The sequence below is a fragment of the Mirounga leonina genome, unplaced genomic scaffold (assembly GCF_011800145.1).
Source record: "Mirounga leonina isolate KUSES-001 unplaced genomic scaffold, KU_Mleo_1.0 Mir_357, whole genome shotgun sequence".
Classification (NCBI taxonomy): Eukaryota; Metazoa; Chordata; class Mammalia; order Carnivora; family Phocidae; genus Mirounga; species Mirounga leonina.
In genome coordinates this window covers 7,173,234-7,192,377 of record NW_023270702.1, presented here as the reverse complement: position 1 = coordinate 7,192,377, position 19,144 = coordinate 7,173,234, and the positions used below count along the sequence as shown (strand labels likewise).

The window sequence follows — 19,144 nt, the reverse complement described above, 5'->3', positions numbered from 1 at the left end:
TAGCGCTTTAGCTAAAGAGATTATTCTTAAAGTAACAGCATAGGAATGGCGTTTAAACAAGACACATGCCTTGTATCTTAGCAGTTGGTGTCAGATCGCTATCCCTATCCTCATCATATTAAATATTATATCTCAGGTATTTAATATTACAGTGCTCTATTCTGTGGCGTCATAGATTTTATAACTTCAGTTCTTAGCCCGTTTATTTTTTATAACTTTTATAACGGAAGTTTTCATAAGTCAGCAGTGCATATATTTTCTTAGGTGAGATCAGCCAGATATTTGTATTGTTAGAGCTTTTAAATTTAATGCTCAATATCCCCAGTATTATATATGATTTTAATGAAGAATATTTTTATTTTTACCACACCTGAATGAGTTTTTTGTGTAAGTTGACATTAGTACATCCAAACTACTTAGGTCTTTTTTGTCTACCATGAAATGTTAGTTCATACCTAGAATTTAATGCAGGTTATTTCTCAAAGACGCTAGCAGTCCGACACCTCAGGCCACGGTCATGTATGCTGGGCATGGCGCAAAGTGGCAGAGATGTGCTGAGATGCTAAGGTGGTGCTTTTAGGAGCCAAGGGCCATGTGGTGAGGGCCTCAGGGACACAGCCTGCTACAGGGGCTGGGAGGAGTTGGGTTCTGGTGGTGAGGTCTGCCTGAGGGGGAGGGGTGGGGACCGACCAGACCGGAGGAGATGAGAGGTGAGTGGGGCTGAGAAGGTTCCCGGAAGAGCTGGCTCTTGAGATGAGTGTTGAAAGGCAAATGGGAGCTAGGAGGAGAAAGTGAGGAGAAGTTCCTGACACATGAAACCACCTCATAGCGTCTTCTGAAAACCACAGTAATGCCATTTGAAAGGAAGGAAACCCAGGAGAAGTATGATCTCCCTCTGTTCCCCTCCTCCCAGACTGCTTTTAATAATAGTGTTAAAGACGACTCCATGATTTTTGATATGCCATTTCCCAGGGTCACGAATATCTGCTGTTTGGGAGGTTAGTTTGAGTCAACCTTCCAAAGCGCTAAAGCTTCAGCGGTCAGGTCACGTGACATGTAGAAAAACTATCCTGAGGTGCATAAATATACAGACTTTTATATATTCACACAGTATGTTCAATGTAACCTTATAGTTTTATGTTTTGTTCTTGGTTAATGTGATTATTACAGCGACGTAAGTTGGAACTATTGGATGTGATATGTGTTCTGTTACAGTTATTTGAAAATACCGTCCTAATCCAGGTTGGCCATTTACTGTACATATAAATTGAATATGTACTGTGTCTAGGCCCTATTATAATTATTTTTTAGGGGAAATTATGAAGAAAAACAGAAAATTGGAGCACTATAAATGAGACTTAAAATTGTAAATCTGTGCCGAAGGTGATTTCGAGATGTATTTAAGATTGCATGAGTATTCATGTTATTGTGTGTTTTAGGAAACAAGGTCCAAATTTGCCAGATAGGTCTTTGAAATTACCTTTCATTTTCTCAGGTTCAATCTTACCTTTCTGCCGCTATCCTTGATGATGTTAGGCCTGTGCCATGGGGGCTAAGGGTCTTCACCTAGTATCATGAATGTTTAATTACATGGTGGAACTGACAGGAAGGAAGATTTATCATGACCACCACCAGAAGTGGGTTCTAAGTGTGGTGGTTGCTAACAGAATGCCTCCGTAAGTGGGCTTGGCTTGAATGGGCATCTGTGGCCACAGGCCTAGCACGTCATTACCCTAGTGTGTATGTGGGAGGCCTCTTCCATTGTTAGTACGATAGCAAAGCATGAGCGGTAGAGACAAAGGTCACAAAGAGGTAAGAACTTTCTCTCTCGTTTCGCTCTCGGTTTCTAGGTACAGATGGTAAAGAGAGCGAGAAGGAGGCACCTTCTTTGTTGCCTGCCTGCCTTTTGTTCTGTTGTGTCCCATTCCTGCCTGTGTTCACAATCTAATTTGTACCGTGACCGTGTGCCGTCTTCTTCCAGGGTAAGAAGAAGAAGAGGAAGAGAGAGAAACTCCAGGAATCGACATCAGGTAGGCACCATATGACTTCCCAGTCAGTTCTCCTGCTTATGACAAACACCTTTTAAAGTAGTCTGCATCTTCTGCACCCTGCTTTATTCTGCACCTGTACCCTGTGACTTTCTAAACTCTGCTTTCCTTCCTGAGAGTCTTTAGAAATGTTTAAAAGACCTTTCTTTTAAATGTGATTATGTGAAGGTACGTCTGAACGCTCCTTTCCCAAACCCTGTCCCCCGGAATCCTGGTTGTTAACTGTGGTGGATTTTGTCTTGTTTTTGCTTTCATTGTCTACATCCTCTCTGACACTTCTGCTGTGCTTCTGTGTGCACAGCTCCTCACAATAACAATTTCTGTTCTGATTTTATAATATGCTACCTTATGTGTGTCCTTGAGAACCTTCTCTGTGGCTTGGGTTTTCTGAAAATAGAAAACATGACAATAGGGCTTACCTTTCCTGGGTGTTAATTCAAGGCATCAACCAGTGAGGTTCTATTTATTTCCCCTTTTCTTTCATTAAAAGTGAGGCCCACTACTTGTATGCACAAATAAAAATGGCTGGTATAAGAACCATAAAAAGGAAAGCAAACAGGTCCACAGGATGTTGTAGCTACTACGTATTTGGAATGTACAAAAACCTCTTCAATGAAAATTTGTTAAAGACACAATTTTCTGCAGGTACAGGTCCAAGAATGACAGCTGCCTACATCTGAAACATGGTAAGAACGACTCTCTGGTCCTACTGCTGACATTAGTTATAAACAGAGGCAACTTGCTTGTGAATCTTCTTGCTCATGCTGATGCATTCAACACTGCTCCTTTAAAGAGGAAACTCCACCAAAATCAAATTAGTGCTTTAAAAAAAAATCTGATGGTTTTTATACCGGCTATGTTTTTGCAATATAGTGTGCGTTTCTCTCTTCTTTCCTTCCTTCCCCTTTTGCCCCTTGAATCTTTCTTCTTTCCCTTTCCCCTAACTCTTCTCAGCCATTCCTTACTGACCTGCTGAAGAAACAAAGGACAAAACCAGCAAGCCCTCTTACTCTGCAAGCCCAGGGCTGCGCATGAGGCGCCCAGACCCATTCCAGCCCAGGACTTGGAAGTTTTTGCTCCGTAGAGACTTCTTCTCAGTGGAGATGATATGTAGATACTTAAAAGTAATATATTTCTAGTGAGAAAGAGGAGCTTTATGTACTTTTTTCTGTTATTTAAAAATATGGCATGGGGACTTGATTAACTGTATTCTGCTATCAGGCTCTTCTCTTTATTGGTAACCATTGCTAGATCCCAGTCAAGCATTTATAGGTGCCGTTTAGTTGTTGTTGTTGTTTTACTGTAGTGACCGTATTTTTGACCAATTGGCCACCAGCCCTGGTGGGAACCGGCTTTGTAAGTTGAGTTAGTTTTGCTGAGCTTTGAATTCACAGCTCATTGACATCTTTCCCAGTGACGACCTGTTCCCAAAGGAGCTACCTTTGATTCCGCTCCCTCTGCAGCAGCCCACATCCGGGTCCCATCAGGCCTGTCCTTGTGGCCTCCGTCAGTTGAGTCTTTGCTCTCGTCATAGCCATAGCCCCCACTCAGATGCTCAAACTTTCTGTCTGGATTATTGGACCAGCCTTTGGATAATTTTCCCACCTCCAGCTTCTTTTCTGCCAGCTGATCCTCCATGTTGCCCCCAAAGGGATTTGCTAAAACAAAAATCGATTGTGCCACCTCCCAACTTAAAAACAGTTGGTGCTTTTTGTTGTCTGGAAAATAAAATGCAAACCGCTTAGTGTGGATCTGTCTACCTGTACCCTCTCCTGGGCAATCCCTTCAGTCTCTCTTGCTTGCCTCCATCCTAGCCCTTATGAGTCCTGTGCTCAGTCCAAACAAGATTATTAGCAGTTCCCCACACACCATGGCCACCGCACATGCCATCCCTGTGCTTGCAAAGCCCATTTCCTCCGCCGAGGAAGGAAGGAATAGGTCTGCAGTGTTTCTCAGGAGAGAGCAGTAGCCTGCAGGTCATTTGGTTCTTGGCTAGAACCAGATGACCCCCGCTTAATCTTTTAGAACTTCATTTTGGTGCTGAAATTTCAGTGGACTTTCCCAGAGAAGCCTGTAGACATTTTGGTACCAGATAGGAATTTTCAATCAGCCATTTGCCTGTGCAGTATACTTGAGTTTTTCACTCTTGCTTTCCTGAACTGTGAAACGGGAGTGACACCCACCACCGACGGTTGTTCATGTATGTTATATGCCTTCCTTCTTACCCCCATCCCTCACTGAGACCTAACCCAGTTGCCCTCTCCTCTGTGAAACTTTCCTGATCTTTACTGAGATTCCCTGGGTTCTTCAAAATGCCATCGTTATAGTTTTATGATATCAAAACTCTTCTAAACTGAGTGGCAGCCTTCTCTCTGACTGAAAAGAGGACCCTCCCTTCATATAGATGACCAGACAGGATAGCTGGACACCAGTATCACAGATGGTATCCATGTTTAATTCAATTTACTGGCTATTAATGGAGGACCTCTTCTGAGCTGGCCTCCTGGCTGGGTCACTAGGAGCACAGAGGGGACAGTCACAGGCCCTGCCTCGTAGTGGAGGTAATTCTAGTAGAAAGTACGTACACAAAGCTTTTGTACTTGATTTTTGCATTTTTTTCCCCCCAAGAATGTTGTCCTTTTAATTACTGAACACTTAGGTATGGACAGCAGCCGTTCCATGCTCTGCCTCTCAGTGGAAAACCCTCACAAGTGCAGGGTGCTGAGGACCAACATTCACTGATTTACTCTGTCTTCTGTTTACTCCAAAATCTTTAACGCTATTTGTGTTAAAAATCAGCAGAAACCTAAAAATCATGCAGAAATAGGTTTCTATACTTCAGAGTTTGGTATTTGGTTCTGTGTCCTTAATGATCAACATTATATAGTATTTTAGGCTAGATTAGGTGAAGTCTATTTTTGGCCTATAATTTATCTCAGACATCTTTTTTTTATGTCACAGTTGTCATTGTGCTTTCTTGTCACTTACGAATTTTTTTTCTAAAAGTTAAGGTGTTCCTTCTACCCTCTCCCAGAAAGACAAAAGTGCCTGGCCCTGTGCACCCTGCCTTCCCCCCGCCCCCCATCTCAACAGCTCTCCAGTTGGTTGGTGTCCTTCACTTTATCAGAGTCTGCAGTGTTTCTCTTGCTGTCGTTGCTGGGCTGATCCTGCAGCCTTTGAAGTCACTGGCCTCCTTTCAGAGAGCAGCCATTTGATAAGAACTGCAGAGAGGAGCTCCTGATTTGCATTCATAAAAATTTCAGTAAATTCAGAATGATACTGGTCCTGCCCTTTGTCTTGGGAATTCAGAAACTTCTGTACTTACGGTAGTTGACCTGTTTAGTCAATGTCCAGCACTTACTGAGCACCTAACAGATGCCAGACATCGTCGTAAGACCTGGAAATAGTGCTGAGTGAGGCAAAGAAAGTCCCTGCTGTTGTAGTGTTTACATGGCTGAGGGCGGTTATTACATAAACAGGGCAGAATGAGTGCCGTCATAAAAATAAAACAGGGACTGACTTGGGGGTCTGCTTTAGGTGGGGTGGTCAGGAAAGGCCCTTGTGAGAAGGTGATACTTGGTAATGGCCGGTTATCCCTGAAAAATGGAGGGTATTCTGTGTATGGTTCTGGAACAGGGCAGTGGCAGAGAAACGAAAGACGTGGGGGGAAAACGTCTTTCATTTCTCTGCTGCTGCCCTGTTCCAGAACCATACACAGCTATAAAGGAAAGGGACGCATTGTTAAAATAGAATAAGAAGTATCTAAATCAGAGTGAGATCAAGGAGGGCTTCCTGGAGTAAGTAACACTTGAGCTGTCTAGTCATGTGGGGAATTCTTGGGTTTGATAGAACAGTGACTGAGTTGCTGGGAGTTTCCAGTGTTTCAGTACAAGTTTATTTGGAATATGTAACCTCTCAAGAGTTTGTCAGAAGTCCGAGGTCATCATCAAATACTGAACTTCCCTTTCTTCCTGACTTAAGATTCGTAAGGTGTTAAAGAAGCAAAGAATTAGGATTTTTGAAAAGCTGAAGGGAATTTTCACTCCCAAGCAGTGGCAGAGAAACGAAAGACAGTGTTTTGTGCTGTGGAAAGCGCTTAGACTGGAAACAGGGCCACCCAGGCTCTCAGATGCGCTCCCCAGCCACGCATGGCCTGGGGTAGGTCCTGTAAAGCCTGTAGACCTCGGTTCCTCGCGCAGTGAAAGTGCTGGGGTCCTCTCGGCCCAGCTTCGGGTCTGCTTAGCTCTTCCGTGGTCTGCACTGCCTCCCAGTGTTGTCGAAGAGACTCGGTGTCTTGTATTTACTGATTTGTAGTCCTTGTTCTGTGAGTGGCTCTGTAGAACTACCAAAGCACCGGTATGATCTGGAACATGACACGTAGACAGCATGGCCGTTTTTCAATTCTGTCTAGATCACCTCCTGCCTCCCCTTCTCCCCCCAGCACGGGCGCCTCAGAAGCATTGCCTCTGGTTTGGGGATTGGATTCTCCACTGATGTGAACATATGGTTCCTTGTTTCCCAGACTACAGCCACACCAGTGCTGGCTTCAGCTTAGAAACAAGCCAACCCCAGATAAGATGTTCGATTAGAGCCAATCCTGCTGACGACGGGGCCTGGTTTCAGTTCTGGAGGGAAGCTGCTGAGTATTAGCCGAATCCCTCCCGATCTCCTCCTCCTCCCTGAGGTAGAGCTAATGGAACCTCATGCCCAGGAGGGGAGGATACCGTGACTCCAAACGAAGAGCTTTGTGAGAGGGTTTATTTCTCTGTGTACACAATGAAACGTAACACTATCTTGGGGTCCTAAAAGAAAAGTCCTGTTACATTAGCTCTTTGAGCTCAGATGGCCACGCATGTGGCACAAACGCTAGAGAATTCTCATTCCTCTGAACTAGTGTAATGGTAGTGGAAGTACCACTAGTCACCGTAGGGAAAATACCCCCACTTAATAAGGAAAGGCTGTCCTCAGCGAACAAGAAGCCCTCTGAAAACTTGTATTTCTGCTCCTTAAAAGATACATGTGTCATCTAATGCTTTCATTTTTTTGGTAGGAAATAACATTGCAGGTGCCTCACGCAGCCCAACGTAGAAGCCAGCCTGTTAACAGTTCCCCATACACCCAACGGTGTTCCCGTCTCTCCATGTTTCTATTTCCGTGCTTTATAAACATACCCACTCAGGTGAAATCCGGTTGAAACAAATGAGCATTAACCTAGTCTCAGCACTCTGCAACAACTTTTGGATAATCAGAAATGGGCTCCATAAAAGACATGGTTAGAGGTTAGAGATTCCCAAGCTGGGCAGTCTTTTAAGAAAGCCAAATTCATCCTTAGCTTTTAGGACTAACTTGTCACTTGTCGGAATGCTGGAAGCCCAGGGCCCTGGGGCTGCACACATTCTCTGTGTCTCCCTGGAAGGCCACTGTTGTAAATGCCAATCATCTCTTTATCCGTTTTTCAAACATCCGTGAGGACTACTTGCAGGTCAGGAACTGAACTGCACTAGGTAGTTGGGGGTATTTGCTAAATGGACTCTGTCCATGGACTCTTCCTGGAGGAGCTTTCAATTTAAGAAGACATAAAAATAGGTAATTATAAAATAATGCATCCCTTTCCTTTATAGCATAAAATGTATTATGTTAAAATAGAATAAGTATCTAAATCAGAGTGAGATCAAGGAAGGCTTCCTGGAGTAAGTAACACTTGAGCTGTCTAGTCATGTGGGGAATTCTTGGGTTTGATAGAACAGTGACTGAGTTGCTGGGAGTTTCCAGTGTTTCAGTACAAGTTTATTTGGAATATGTAACCTCTCAAGAGTTTGTCAGAAGTCCGAGGTCATCATCAAATACTGAACTTCCCTTTCTTCCTGACTTAATCAAGATTCATAAGGTGTTAAAGAAGCAAAGAATTAGGATTTTTGAAAAGCTGAAGGGAATTTTCACTCCCAAGTTTACTAACTTAAAAACATAACTGGCTTATTAATATTTACTTTAACAAAACAAATACAAAAATCCCATCTTAAAATTACATAGAAAAGATATTTTTATGATATCTCAACATATTTCTTTTGATTATCTAACATCAATGAGCTAGTTTAAAAGAAAGAATGAGCTATCTAAAATACAAACTTTGGTTATACACACAGGCAGGCACCCACATACAAACATACTTGCAAAAACATAGGTTTTTGACTTTGGTGTAAACTCTACCTTGTCTACTTGATAAACTGAGAAAAATGTGTTTTTTACTTCAGCCTTTATTTCCCTGGGGCCAAGAGGTGTGTGGGAGAGGTAATTTCCAGTGCAGTATAGAATGCAATAGTTAATTGCGCAGTGCGTGGATTTACATCTTCTAAAAAACGATGTCTAACTTTCCATTAGAGGGTGATGTTGGGGAGTCTGATGAGCTATTAAGTAAGGGCTGGGGGCCTGGGGCCCCTGAGGCTTATGCAGCCTCCCTGCAGAGCTTCAGAGTGGGGCTGGAGCCACCTTCAGGACTGGCCATGGGACTGAGACCTGAAGAAAGTCTTCCAGAACCCGTGCCCTCTTGGAGTCAGGGAGCAGTCTGTGTTCAGTGGTCACATTGAGAAAAACATTTCATACAGTTTTTGATGCTCACCCTGGTGAGTTTGCCACTTCTGCCTCATCTTTGCTCTGAATTCTGTGCCCCCAAGAGCAGATGTAGTCATTAGGCATCAATAAGCCTCAGGTATTTGCTTCTGGTTGACCTGTCAGTTAGAAAGCAAAGCCAGGCTCTTACAAAATAATAAGGTCAGAAACATCTCAAAGTAAAAAGTAAGGCTTTGAAAATGGGAAAGTGAAAAAAATGACATCCTGCTTTTCATTTTTCATCTTTTTTGCCAAGCAGCCACTGGTGTGACATTTGTCTTGACAGGGTCGGCAGGTTGCTCTCCTAGGAGATGGGGATCTTGGTGGCCTGGAGAGGCTCCCACACGGCACCTTCTCTGTCTGAGGCAGTGGCCTTCTCGTGACTTCCTTCCTTGTATGTTTGTCCACAGATTCCTGCTAAACTTGTCACAGATCTGTAGAAGCCTTGTAGAGGATTCACAAGGCAGTGACACTTGGTTACAATGTCTCTTACCAGGAACTCCATAGTAAGAACATTCAGGAAGGAAAATCCAGACATCTGGCAGGAAGGGCAGGCTTGGGCACATTGTCCTGAAGAGAGAGATGGCTGCATAATGACACTGTGTGGCTAGACTAAGTGGTGTGTGGAATGCAGGTTTTCAAATTCTGACCATTCTCCGGGACACTTTACGCTAACTCTTGTGACAGGGGCCTTTGATGGCAAGGAGGACAGCCCATGTTGGAGTAAGGAGAATGGGGAAGTCCATTTTAAAGATGCAGGAGCATCTTGTGGGAGCCAAAGACAACAGTGCACATGGCTCAAGGAGAGGACTGGAAGATGGCCTATTCTTACATCTGTCCCGCAAGATTGCTTCCTCCTCCCTTCTGTAGATTGACTTTCTCAGCTCTTTGAGACACATGTCCAGAACTCCCAAGCTGACACATTTTTAGTGTCAGTGTCCCAAAGAGATGATTCAAATTCCAGGGAAGGGACTCCGGTCAGCCCAGCATGGGTCACACTTTGGCCTTAGCCCATAATCAGCTGTGGCCACAGGGGATGGTCACGCTGTACAGAATCCCATCGGGGCACATTGCTCTCACTGTGGGTGTGTGGGAGTTGGGACAGTCAAGAGCGGAGCTAGGAAGCACCCCAACAGGTGTGTGCTTCTGCTCACCAGGAAGCGGCTGGCTGGAGTCTGTTAGGTCACACGGGGTGAGGGTCTCTAGCCAGCTGTGCCTTAGCGAAGACACAGGCGAAAGCTTTTAAACTCTCTCCTGTGCTGCAGTGTCCCTTCTGTCAATTCCTTTCCCCTCTTTAATGGTCAGAAGAGCTAGAATTGTGCTTAAGTTGCCTTGGGAAACTGAAACAGGGAACCGGACCCTTGGCTACCAAGGTTGATCACGTGCCATTAACAAATAATAGACGGAAAGGCTCATTTAAACCCTCTTGAGACATGTAATATTTAGTATTGTTCATGAAAGAGCATGAAATTGAATTAAGATCAATGCACTTAACAGTTTATAGAATAAGAAAATTATTTTGGGCAAATTTGGTTTAAAAAGGATGTTTTTCTCAATGAGCCATCGGGAACTGTTGAGGAAGTGAGCCCTTCTGGATAATGGTTTCCCAGAGAACTCTAGGTTTACTTCTTTAAGTTTGAAAACAAGTAATTTGTTTAACTCTTGAGTGCACCCTCTCTTTCAACAGAGAGGAAATTAAGTATTTCTTAATACTTCATGCTGTTATTCTAACGAGCACATAGTATATGCTAACAAGGAATGGGTGCTGTCTGCCACTATGCGAAATGACCGCAAGTAATGGGGGATTTTAAGAAATCTGCTCTTTATAATCTTTGTGCCTGCCTTAGTTGTCAGGGACTCTGACCCTGCCCTAAAGTAAGGTTTCTCTGGTCTGTGGTGTAGATTCAGGAAGCTTATTTGAATACTTTGTGAGTTAAAAGCAAATGGGCTCTGAGTTGGTATATGGAGGGTGCTCTTGTAAGGAAGGGTAAAAGGTGCTGGTTTTGCACATGAATTTGATAGCACTGTGATAGCCTGAGGCAGCGGTCGTCTTTAGAACAGATCCAGATGAGTGAGGTGATCCTGCTTGAAAGCATCCGTGAGCTTTGTTCTTTTTGGCAGAATGAGTGGAAAACGAGAGCATTTCAGTGGGACAGTACGCACACCTCTGTGCTTAAGTTTTAATTCATACTAACCTGAAACTTTCTAAAATTTTAGGTATGTTCTTCAAGAATATAACAAATTTTTGCTGCCCTTTTGGGATTACTTTTCTCAATTATTGTGTTGCTGGAGATACTGTTTCATAAGAGATATTTTATATTTCATAAGAGAGATTTTGCAGAATTCTCTACTGGTCTTAATTTTCTACCAGAAGTTCTATAAATAGTATGAATCTTGCTGACAAACACGTTGAGGTTGGAGCAGCAGAGATAGAATGGACATTTCTGGACCACATGCTGTGTCCGGCATGCTCCGAGAGACGCCTCTGCTTGGGGTACCTCATGCCGCTCTTGGGGCAGCCCCGGGCAGGGGAGACCTCTGGCCTCTAGGCAGAGGAGAAAATGCTGGGAACTTGTCCAGGGCCACGTGGCTGCTGTGCGGCAGGGTCAGGTTCGAGCCTGGGTCTGTCTGTACCTCCCAGTCTCCATTTGCTGCGGGAACGAACCTTCATGATGCCCTTCAGGTGCCAGACACTTGCCCACTCACCACGCACATGATCTCCTTTTTTCCCCTCAACACACTTTATGAAAGGTGGGAACTTACTATTTCCGTTTTGCAGATAAGGAAACTGGGGTTTGGTAGATTCAAGTAACTTGCCCACAGGAGGACCTGGTAGTATGCTGGAGCCCGTGTTCAGAGCAGCCCAGGGCTGTCCTCAGAGCTCTGCTCTGAGCCCACAACGCGCCGTGCCTCCCGGCGCCCCGTGTGCTGAGACACCTAGACATGCGCACGCAGGTGTTTAACGGGGGATAGTCTGGCTTTGAAAAGAAGAAAAACAAGGATGTGCCGATCCTGTTGCTTCAGGTCTAGAAGGTGAAGTTAGCATCTCTGGTGTGGGAAAACGCACAGAGAAATAATTAGATAAAGAATTTGGAGGTGGGTGGATAAGGTGAGTCTACATAGTTACGGTCTTCCTCAAGCACTTCAATTTATAGAACTAAAATGAAGTTTTGAGGCTCTCTTACTCCACCCTTTCTTCGAGAATATTTCTGTATTGTTTCCAGAAGTAGCAAGGCTCCAGTGGACCTGCCCTGGGAGGCGTAGCCCACTGATGTGATCTATGTGCCCACAGAGGAGGCACAAAGGGAAACCGATCACAGCAGCTAGAGACCAGAAATCCCCCTGGAGCGAGTCAGTAACGGTTCTGGGCCTGCCTCAGCGTCCCCTCAACATTGCAAAGTCTGCTTTCACGGAGAACTGCCTTTGAATAACCCGGGGGAGGCAAACGCATGGATTCATGCCTCCGTCTGTAGAACCCGGATCCAAGCACAGGGCCAAAGACCCATCCCTCGCACTGATCCCTTCCTCCAACCTCTTCCTCCGGGTTCCGGGAACCAGCCTGCTTCGGAGCTTGCGGCCAGCAGCCTGACTGGTCTCCAGCGCTGGGACTCGGGCCGACTTCAGCTGCAGAAAGGGGGCTCGGTGCCAGCCTTCCCCACCATGCATGATCGTTCCGCTTTCCAAAACCCAGGCATGCTCACTTACAAGCAGTTGGCTTTTGTGGGTTATACTTTCCATCTTAGAGGAGATTTAAGTTTCCGAGTTAACTTCTTATGCCTTTTGTTCTCTTTAGTATCCTGCCTTCTAGCAGAGCGTCTTGGGGTGGGCAGTGGTCTTGGTGCAGACCACCTCCGCAGTGCTGTGGACTGGGGATGGACGGATGGTTGGAAGGTAGGCAGGAGAGAAGAGGGTGAATGACAATTTAGCTCCAGGATACGGTGCAGAAGACATATGGTTAGCGCTCAAAAGCGAATCCTGCCACCCACAGGTTGGGTGACCTTAGGCCCGTTGTTTAACCTCACACCACCCCCGATTTCCTTATGTGTAAACAGGCAGGAATTCGGGGACCTGTTGTGATGATGGGACGCTGTGCGCACTGGGTGCGTGTCCCAGTGCCTGGCACGGCCGTGCTCAGCAGCCATTGTTTTTCTTCCTTCCCCCTCGCCGGCTTGCAGGCAAGGTCACCTCCAGGTCACAGGGAAAGTCATGAGGCTGTGACCCCCGTGGAGGCAGGAGGCATGGGTACTCTCTAGGGGCCTCCTCGGGCCAGTCATTTAACGACCACAGGCCTCCGTGTCCTCTGCTAGGCCAGGGCCAGTCAAGCTCGGTCGTGCTGGCACCCCCTGCTCTAGCCGTCTGCGCCTCTCCTTCGTAGACACGACCTTGTGCAACAGGAGAGGTCACGCCTTGCAGTACCAGGCCTCTGTCGGTTTGCCCCTGGGCCAGGCAGCTGGCGGGAGGTGTGCGGCATGCTGCTCGAAGGCAGTTTTGGCAATTAAAATCTGCCTCGGTTGACTTCTTGCAAAACTTCTCTGATATTCTCTCCTCAAATTTCACGTAATAACTAAAAACATTTTAAAGTTCTTGCCCATTACTAGTGACATTTGGGAGAGGGAGGAAAGAAGGATCCATAATTCCAGCCCATCTTTTTGGGGTCCTCAGCATTATCTGAACAAGGAAATGATATCACCTGATACAGGGAGGGGAGGAGGGGGGTCTTCCCCTGTTGTTCCTGCAGGCCAGCTCCGCTGCCCCCAGCTTGGCCCGGACAGCTTTAGGGGACCCTGCTCTCCTCCACCTCAGCCTTCCCAAAGGGCTTGTTTCCTTGGCTCCTCCTGCGGGGGGACAGTCTGAGGCAGGGGGGCTGGGCTCTGGACCCCGAGGATGGGGCTGGTGAAGCACTCAGCTTCCAATAGCGTCTTATGTTGGAGCTTACAGAGAAGGAATCTCCCTCCTGCCCTTCCTGCACTACTTTTGCATCAAGGCCTAGACCTTCCTAACGCTTCGGAGTGTTTATCTCCCAGAAGCAGATCCACTCGTGAAGCCTTCTTCAGCTTTCCCTCCTTCATACGTGACTCAGCCCATTTGAGTTCCAGGGTCCATTTGGTTGGCGGCATATGTTGTCAAGATTGGCATTTGACCCAAGAGAACTTCACCGGTTTCAGCTGGCTGGTGGGGGCAGGTGGCAGAGGGGGTGTCTTATGCTGCCTCCAAACCCACTGTGCCACTGGCCCACGCAGTGACCCCAGGCAGAGAGGCCCAAGCCCTAACATCTGTGAGCTGGGCCTTGCTGCGCGGCCTTTGAAGCGGGAGCGTAATTGTGGGCTTTGATTGCACCGACTTCACTGGTGGGTCGGGCTGCGCTGGGGCTCGCCTGGCCCGGCCCAGCCACAGCCCCCCAGTGAAGCCTTAGATGTGGGAAGGCTCCAGGCTCCGGAGCCTCATGCCTGTGGTTTCTTGAAAAGAATCTTGATTTGACCTGTTTTATATCTATAAAGCAACTCTGTAAGGCTCCCATTTCTCCCATTTGGAGGTAAGACTTGGTCTGCCCTGATGGTCCTGTATTGTAAAGAAGCAACCACGTCTGGTCTGTCTTGCTTGATAGCAAGACAAATTCTTGGCCAATTTATTTAAGACTAGTTATGCTATTAGGAGGATTTGTAAAAAGGACACTGAAATAATGCAATAACAGTGGGAAGATGGGAGGCTGTAAAAAGAAATGGCTTTATTAGGAGATGTTAAGATTCTTTCCAGGGAAGCACATGGTATCCGTGTAGTAAATGGCCACTCTGGACAGCCCGGCTTGTTCTAGTAGTCTTGTGACTGTGCTCAGCTCAAGAAAGGGGGAGGGGAAGGCCAGGACGGCTTGGGGAGCCGGAAGTGCGCGGTGCTGCCCCAGAAGGCGCTGCCTTGCTAGAACGTGGGGGCCACGGTCCTCAGCTCACGACTGGAGGGTCAGCCCGCAGCTGGGGCAGGGCTGCATCCAGGCAGAGGGACATTCTATCTCCTTCAGCAAGCAGTCCGTTCTGATCACAGCACTTGTCTCCAGCTGCTGCGAGCTCCTAGCCCAGGCCTGCAAGGCCATTCCTCGTCCGGAAGAGCAGCCTGGACCAAACCTTTGAAAATCTGTGCTGCAAAAGTACATGTAAATAGGGAACTGCGGGGTGCCTTCCCCACGGGTCCAGGCTTTGCTCCTTTGTCCTTAGAAAGGTAGGGTCCTTCTTGGCTCTTTGATTCTCCCGTGTGAAGGCTCTGTACCCTGCTGAAACTTCAAACTGCACAGTGCTGTAGCAGGTGTTTGCCTGCTAACCAGGGAAAGGTTCGTTTGACAGGAGAATGGGAACTGAAGGGGCACTGCAGGCCTCCTCAGTCGACAGCATTCTGGGGCTGATTTGCTCCTGTTTTGTCAGTAGCAGCCGACATGCACAGATCATTTCTTCACGGTCCCCATCATTGCTCTTGAGGGACAGTGTTGACAGTAGTTGCATTAACCATAAGAGCAGCTACCAGGTCGCCAGAGTGCGGACGGCCCTAATACTGCTCAGCACGCACCATGCACTTTCTCAGCACCCGAGGTGTGAATTGAGTCCTCGTCCCTGTGCACACGTGTACGTGGAAACAATAAGATTTATTCTCTAATGTAGTCCGAAGATTGGGGGCTACCGTAGGGCTAACCATTTTATCCATCACGGAATCGATTAAGTGGACTAACTATTAAATGCAGAGATCTTAAGACACATGCTGTATGCCATAGAGTCTAAAGGACTGTGACAAATGCACATTAACAACATTTCATTTGTTCCTTCTTGAGGTGGAAAACGAAGCTCATTCCCAACGTGCAAAGCCAAGGCAGCGACCCCGGGACCTCTTCTGGAGATGGAAGCTTGTTGAAAACCCAGACTGTCTCCAGGGCTTGCCCAGTCGACCCCAGTGGAGAATTGACAACACCTTCACCCTGAGGTCAATGCTAGAGACACTGATCCATAAAGACAATCACTGCCAAACCCCCTTTCATCTACTGCAAGAGCCAAGTTCCAAAATAAAGCGTAAAAGGTTTTCTAAACGAGAAGTACAAAGCCCCTGAGATTGCTAGCAGGCCGAGCAGCTGCCCTTCCTCCTCTCCACGTGCACTTCCCAGAGCGTCTTGCGTCCATACCTGTAACCCTTTGGCAAGGACAGTAACTTGGCTACATTCGCCTGCCGGGAGCGACTGGAGCCGGCAGCCAGCGCATCCATCATCAGCATCCCGGTGGGGGACTTTGTGGAAGAGTTCCCGCTTTGTTTCGGTCTTCATTTTTTTTTTTCCTCCTTTCTCCTAAAGCTTTTATTTAACAGTGCAAAAGGATCAATCTTGTGTTTGCTTTTTTTTTTAAACTTGAATTTTTTTAAATTTTCACTTTTTAGTTTTAACTTTCTTGTATATTTTGCTAGCTATGAGCTTTTGAGTAAAATTCAAAGATCTGGAAAAGTTTGAAATAAAAAATGAAAAGAAGCCGCCCTTTTTTGAGCGGTATCTTGTCAGACAAGTGGCTTCTCTGTGAATTACTTGTAACAAATAGTGGCCTCTCTGTCTTTGTAAGGTGTTGGATAGAGCTAAATAAATGGGACAGCCAAACCCACCCTGTTGGGAGCAGTTGGCCGTCCTATTTCATTTTATTTTTCTTCTGATCTCCTTTGTTTAATGGTAAACCTTAACCGATACTTTCAGCAGGCCGGTTTGCAGTGAATTTTCATTTCTTTCCTTTTCACCCCCTTATTGTAAAAAGCCCAGCACTTGAATTGTTATTACTTTAAATGTTCTGTATTTGTATCTGTTTTTATTAGCCAATTAGTGGGATTTTATGCCAGTTGTTAAAATGAGCATTGATGTACCCATTTTTTTTTTTAAATAACAAGGCACAGCCTTTGCCCCAAACTGCCATCTAACGTTTGTCATTCCAGTTTGAGTTAACGTGCTGAGCATTTTTTAAAACAAGCTTTGTAATAAAACATTTTAAAACAGCGTGCCCTTTCTTTAAAAGAGTGACGTTCCCAATACCCCTGAGCTGGCAGTGGCCCGAGCTGGCTTGTCCACATCGGAGGGGTGCCGCCACGCAGCCCTCTCTGGGGCCAGCCGCCACCTGTGGTAGAAGGGTGCCTTCCCCAGTCTCCAGGACATGCAGTCCTCAAAGGTGTAGACGTACACAGGGGCCAGTGGGAAGAAGACGGTCACCAGGATTCAGATAGGAGTGATTCTCTTCTTCCCCGAACACCGCAGACCAGCCTCATGGGCTCTAGCCGTCAGCAAGGGTGCAGGCCATTTTCCATCCTCCGAGCTCGTCCGTTCTCAACAAGGGCCTCCCCAAAGCAAAGTGTCCCTGTGCTGAAGGTAGGTTTTAACTCCCACTGATCTCCCGAAAGTCAACGTTTTCCCCAATTTTCAGTTTATATTCCATCATTTTCTCTTAAGCTTTTATGGCTTTCCAGCTCTTGAACTAGTTTGAGAACCATTGATAGCCCTGGTCTGACTTAAATCCCCTGCTGAATTGTAGCCGGTTTCCTTTTCCCAGTCCCCAGTACAGCTGGGGGACAGCTGGCTGCCATACTTGTAATAACCCTCCACCACCGACTGTACTTGAAGACTGCCATTAAATCGCCCCTCCAATTTCTCTTCTCCAGGCTAAGTGATCCCAACTCCTTGAACCTTTCATCATCAGTCCTTTAATCATTTTCATTACTATCCTCTGGAACCTCTCCAATTCCTCATCATTTAGTCCTAAACTTGAACCAGGGAAAACTCCATTATGTTCAGTAGACCTACTTGTTAGAAAGGTTTCATATTCATTTGAAAATCATCTGACTTTTCTTAATGCATGTGAACCCAGCGGCCTAATGCTGCCATTCAAGCTCTGGGAGTTAACTAGAAAATCTAAACAGAATGGCATAGGAGGGGATAGTTAAGTGTTACTTTGGGGGGCTGGGGGTGGGGAGAAAAAACTTATACCAACACAGTGATTGGCTCCCCCTGGATCTTAGAAGGAAACGGATTAATAGTCTGTTCACCAAGTATGAGCAAGGACACGAAGCTGAGAATGGAACGCCACCAAAGCCCACTCAAGCCCTCTCCTTTAGTGGTTCGTCTACATTTTTATGACCTAAAACATGAGTAAACAATATTGGAGAAATGGATCGTTTGGGTCCTCTGAGCCAGTCATTCCTTCCACCAACTTGGCTCCCTTCTAGTTTTCTATGTTCCTTCTAGAATACCCTGTTTCTCCCAGAGATCTTAGATGTCACAGCCCGGTGCTCATTCCCGGCCCACTTTACCAAGACCCTGCTTCCGGCAGGCAGCAGTGCGGGCAAGGAGAGGTGGGAGTCTCCGAGGGGTGCGGCCCAAGGGAAGTCAGCCTGGGGCATCTGTGCGCAGAGGGACGCGCCTCTGGCTGTCTGATCTGGGAGTGATTTGGCTCCGTTCCCTGCAAGCTCAGAGCTGAACTGCGTGCCCAGAGGAGGAGGATGGGTCGGCCTCTCTGGGAGCCCAGCCTTCCTCTGAGGTCATAGCTGGCATGCTGCTGGTCCTTACGAAGGGGTGGTTTCCTCCCGGTTTTAGTTTGTGTGGTTGCTAAGGTTGCTGGCAACTACCTGTTGAGCCGTTCGGAGGGGCCTTTGAACTGCTTCATGACTACAGCTGTCCTAAGTACAATAATTTTTTCCTCCAGAGTTTGGTCTCAGGCTGCGACAACATGGAAACCTCTAATCAACGGCCTGTGAGCAATAACAAGATGTCTGTGTGGCTTTCCTTTTAAAGGAGAAAAATCCTGAGGGAGTAATGCATGGTTCTGACGGAAGAGAAACTTAAATGTTCCACATGACATAGTAGTTGTTCTACAAATTACATTTACTACTTCTGCCACAGGATATCTTTCATGCATAAAAACCCAGGGAATGTTAAGAGCGGCCCTGTGAAACCTAACTTCCAAGTTTTTATAAAGGGTTAATATCCAAACTATATAAAGAACTCATACAACTCCATAGGAAACAAAACAAAATAAAACAAAACAAAACCCAAACACTCTGATTAAAAAACAGGCAGAGGGGTGCCTCGGTGGCTCAGTTGGTTAAGCCACTGCCTTCAGCTCAGGTCATGATCCTGGAGTCCCGGGATCGAGTCCCACATCGGGCTTCCTGCTCCTCGGGGAGTCTGCTTCTCCCTCTGACCCTCCCCTCTCTCATGCACGTGTGTGCTCTCTCCCTCCCTCTCTCAAATAAAAATTTTTTTAAAAATTAAAAAAAAATAAACAGGCAGAGTATCTGAATAGGCATTTTCCAAAGAAGACACAAATGGCCAACAGGTCCATGAAAAGATGCTCTGTATCATTAATCATCAGGGAAATGCAAATCAAACCTCAAAGATACCACCTCACACCCGTGAGAATGGCTAGTATCAGGACAGGACATCACATGTTGGTAAGGATGTGGCGCCCTCGTGCACTGTTGGTGTAAATTGGTGC

The 19,144-nt window shown here is 46.3% G+C and overlaps 1 protein-coding gene across 3 annotated transcripts in view; it reads left to right on the top strand.

Annotated features, from left to right (window-relative positions):
* Positions 1–16,655, top strand: part of LEF1 (lymphoid enhancer binding factor 1) — a 120,701-nt gene extending 104,046 nt beyond the window's left edge. The window contains exons 10-12 of one of the 3 annotated variants that reach the window (XM_035030253.1): positions 1,982–2,030; positions 2,694–2,734; positions 15,466–16,655. In XM_035030253.1, the coding sequence (XP_034886144.1) occupies positions 1,982–2,030; positions 2,694–2,728 (84 nt within the window). In that variant the 3' untranslated portion in view covers positions 2,729–2,734; positions 15,466–16,655. The remainder of the gene's footprint in view (positions 1–1,981; positions 2,031–2,693; positions 2,735–15,465) is intronic. The other 2 variants (XM_035030254.1, XM_035030255.1) reach the window with 2 other exon arrangements.
* Positions 16,656–19,144: the final 2,489 nt, after the last annotated feature.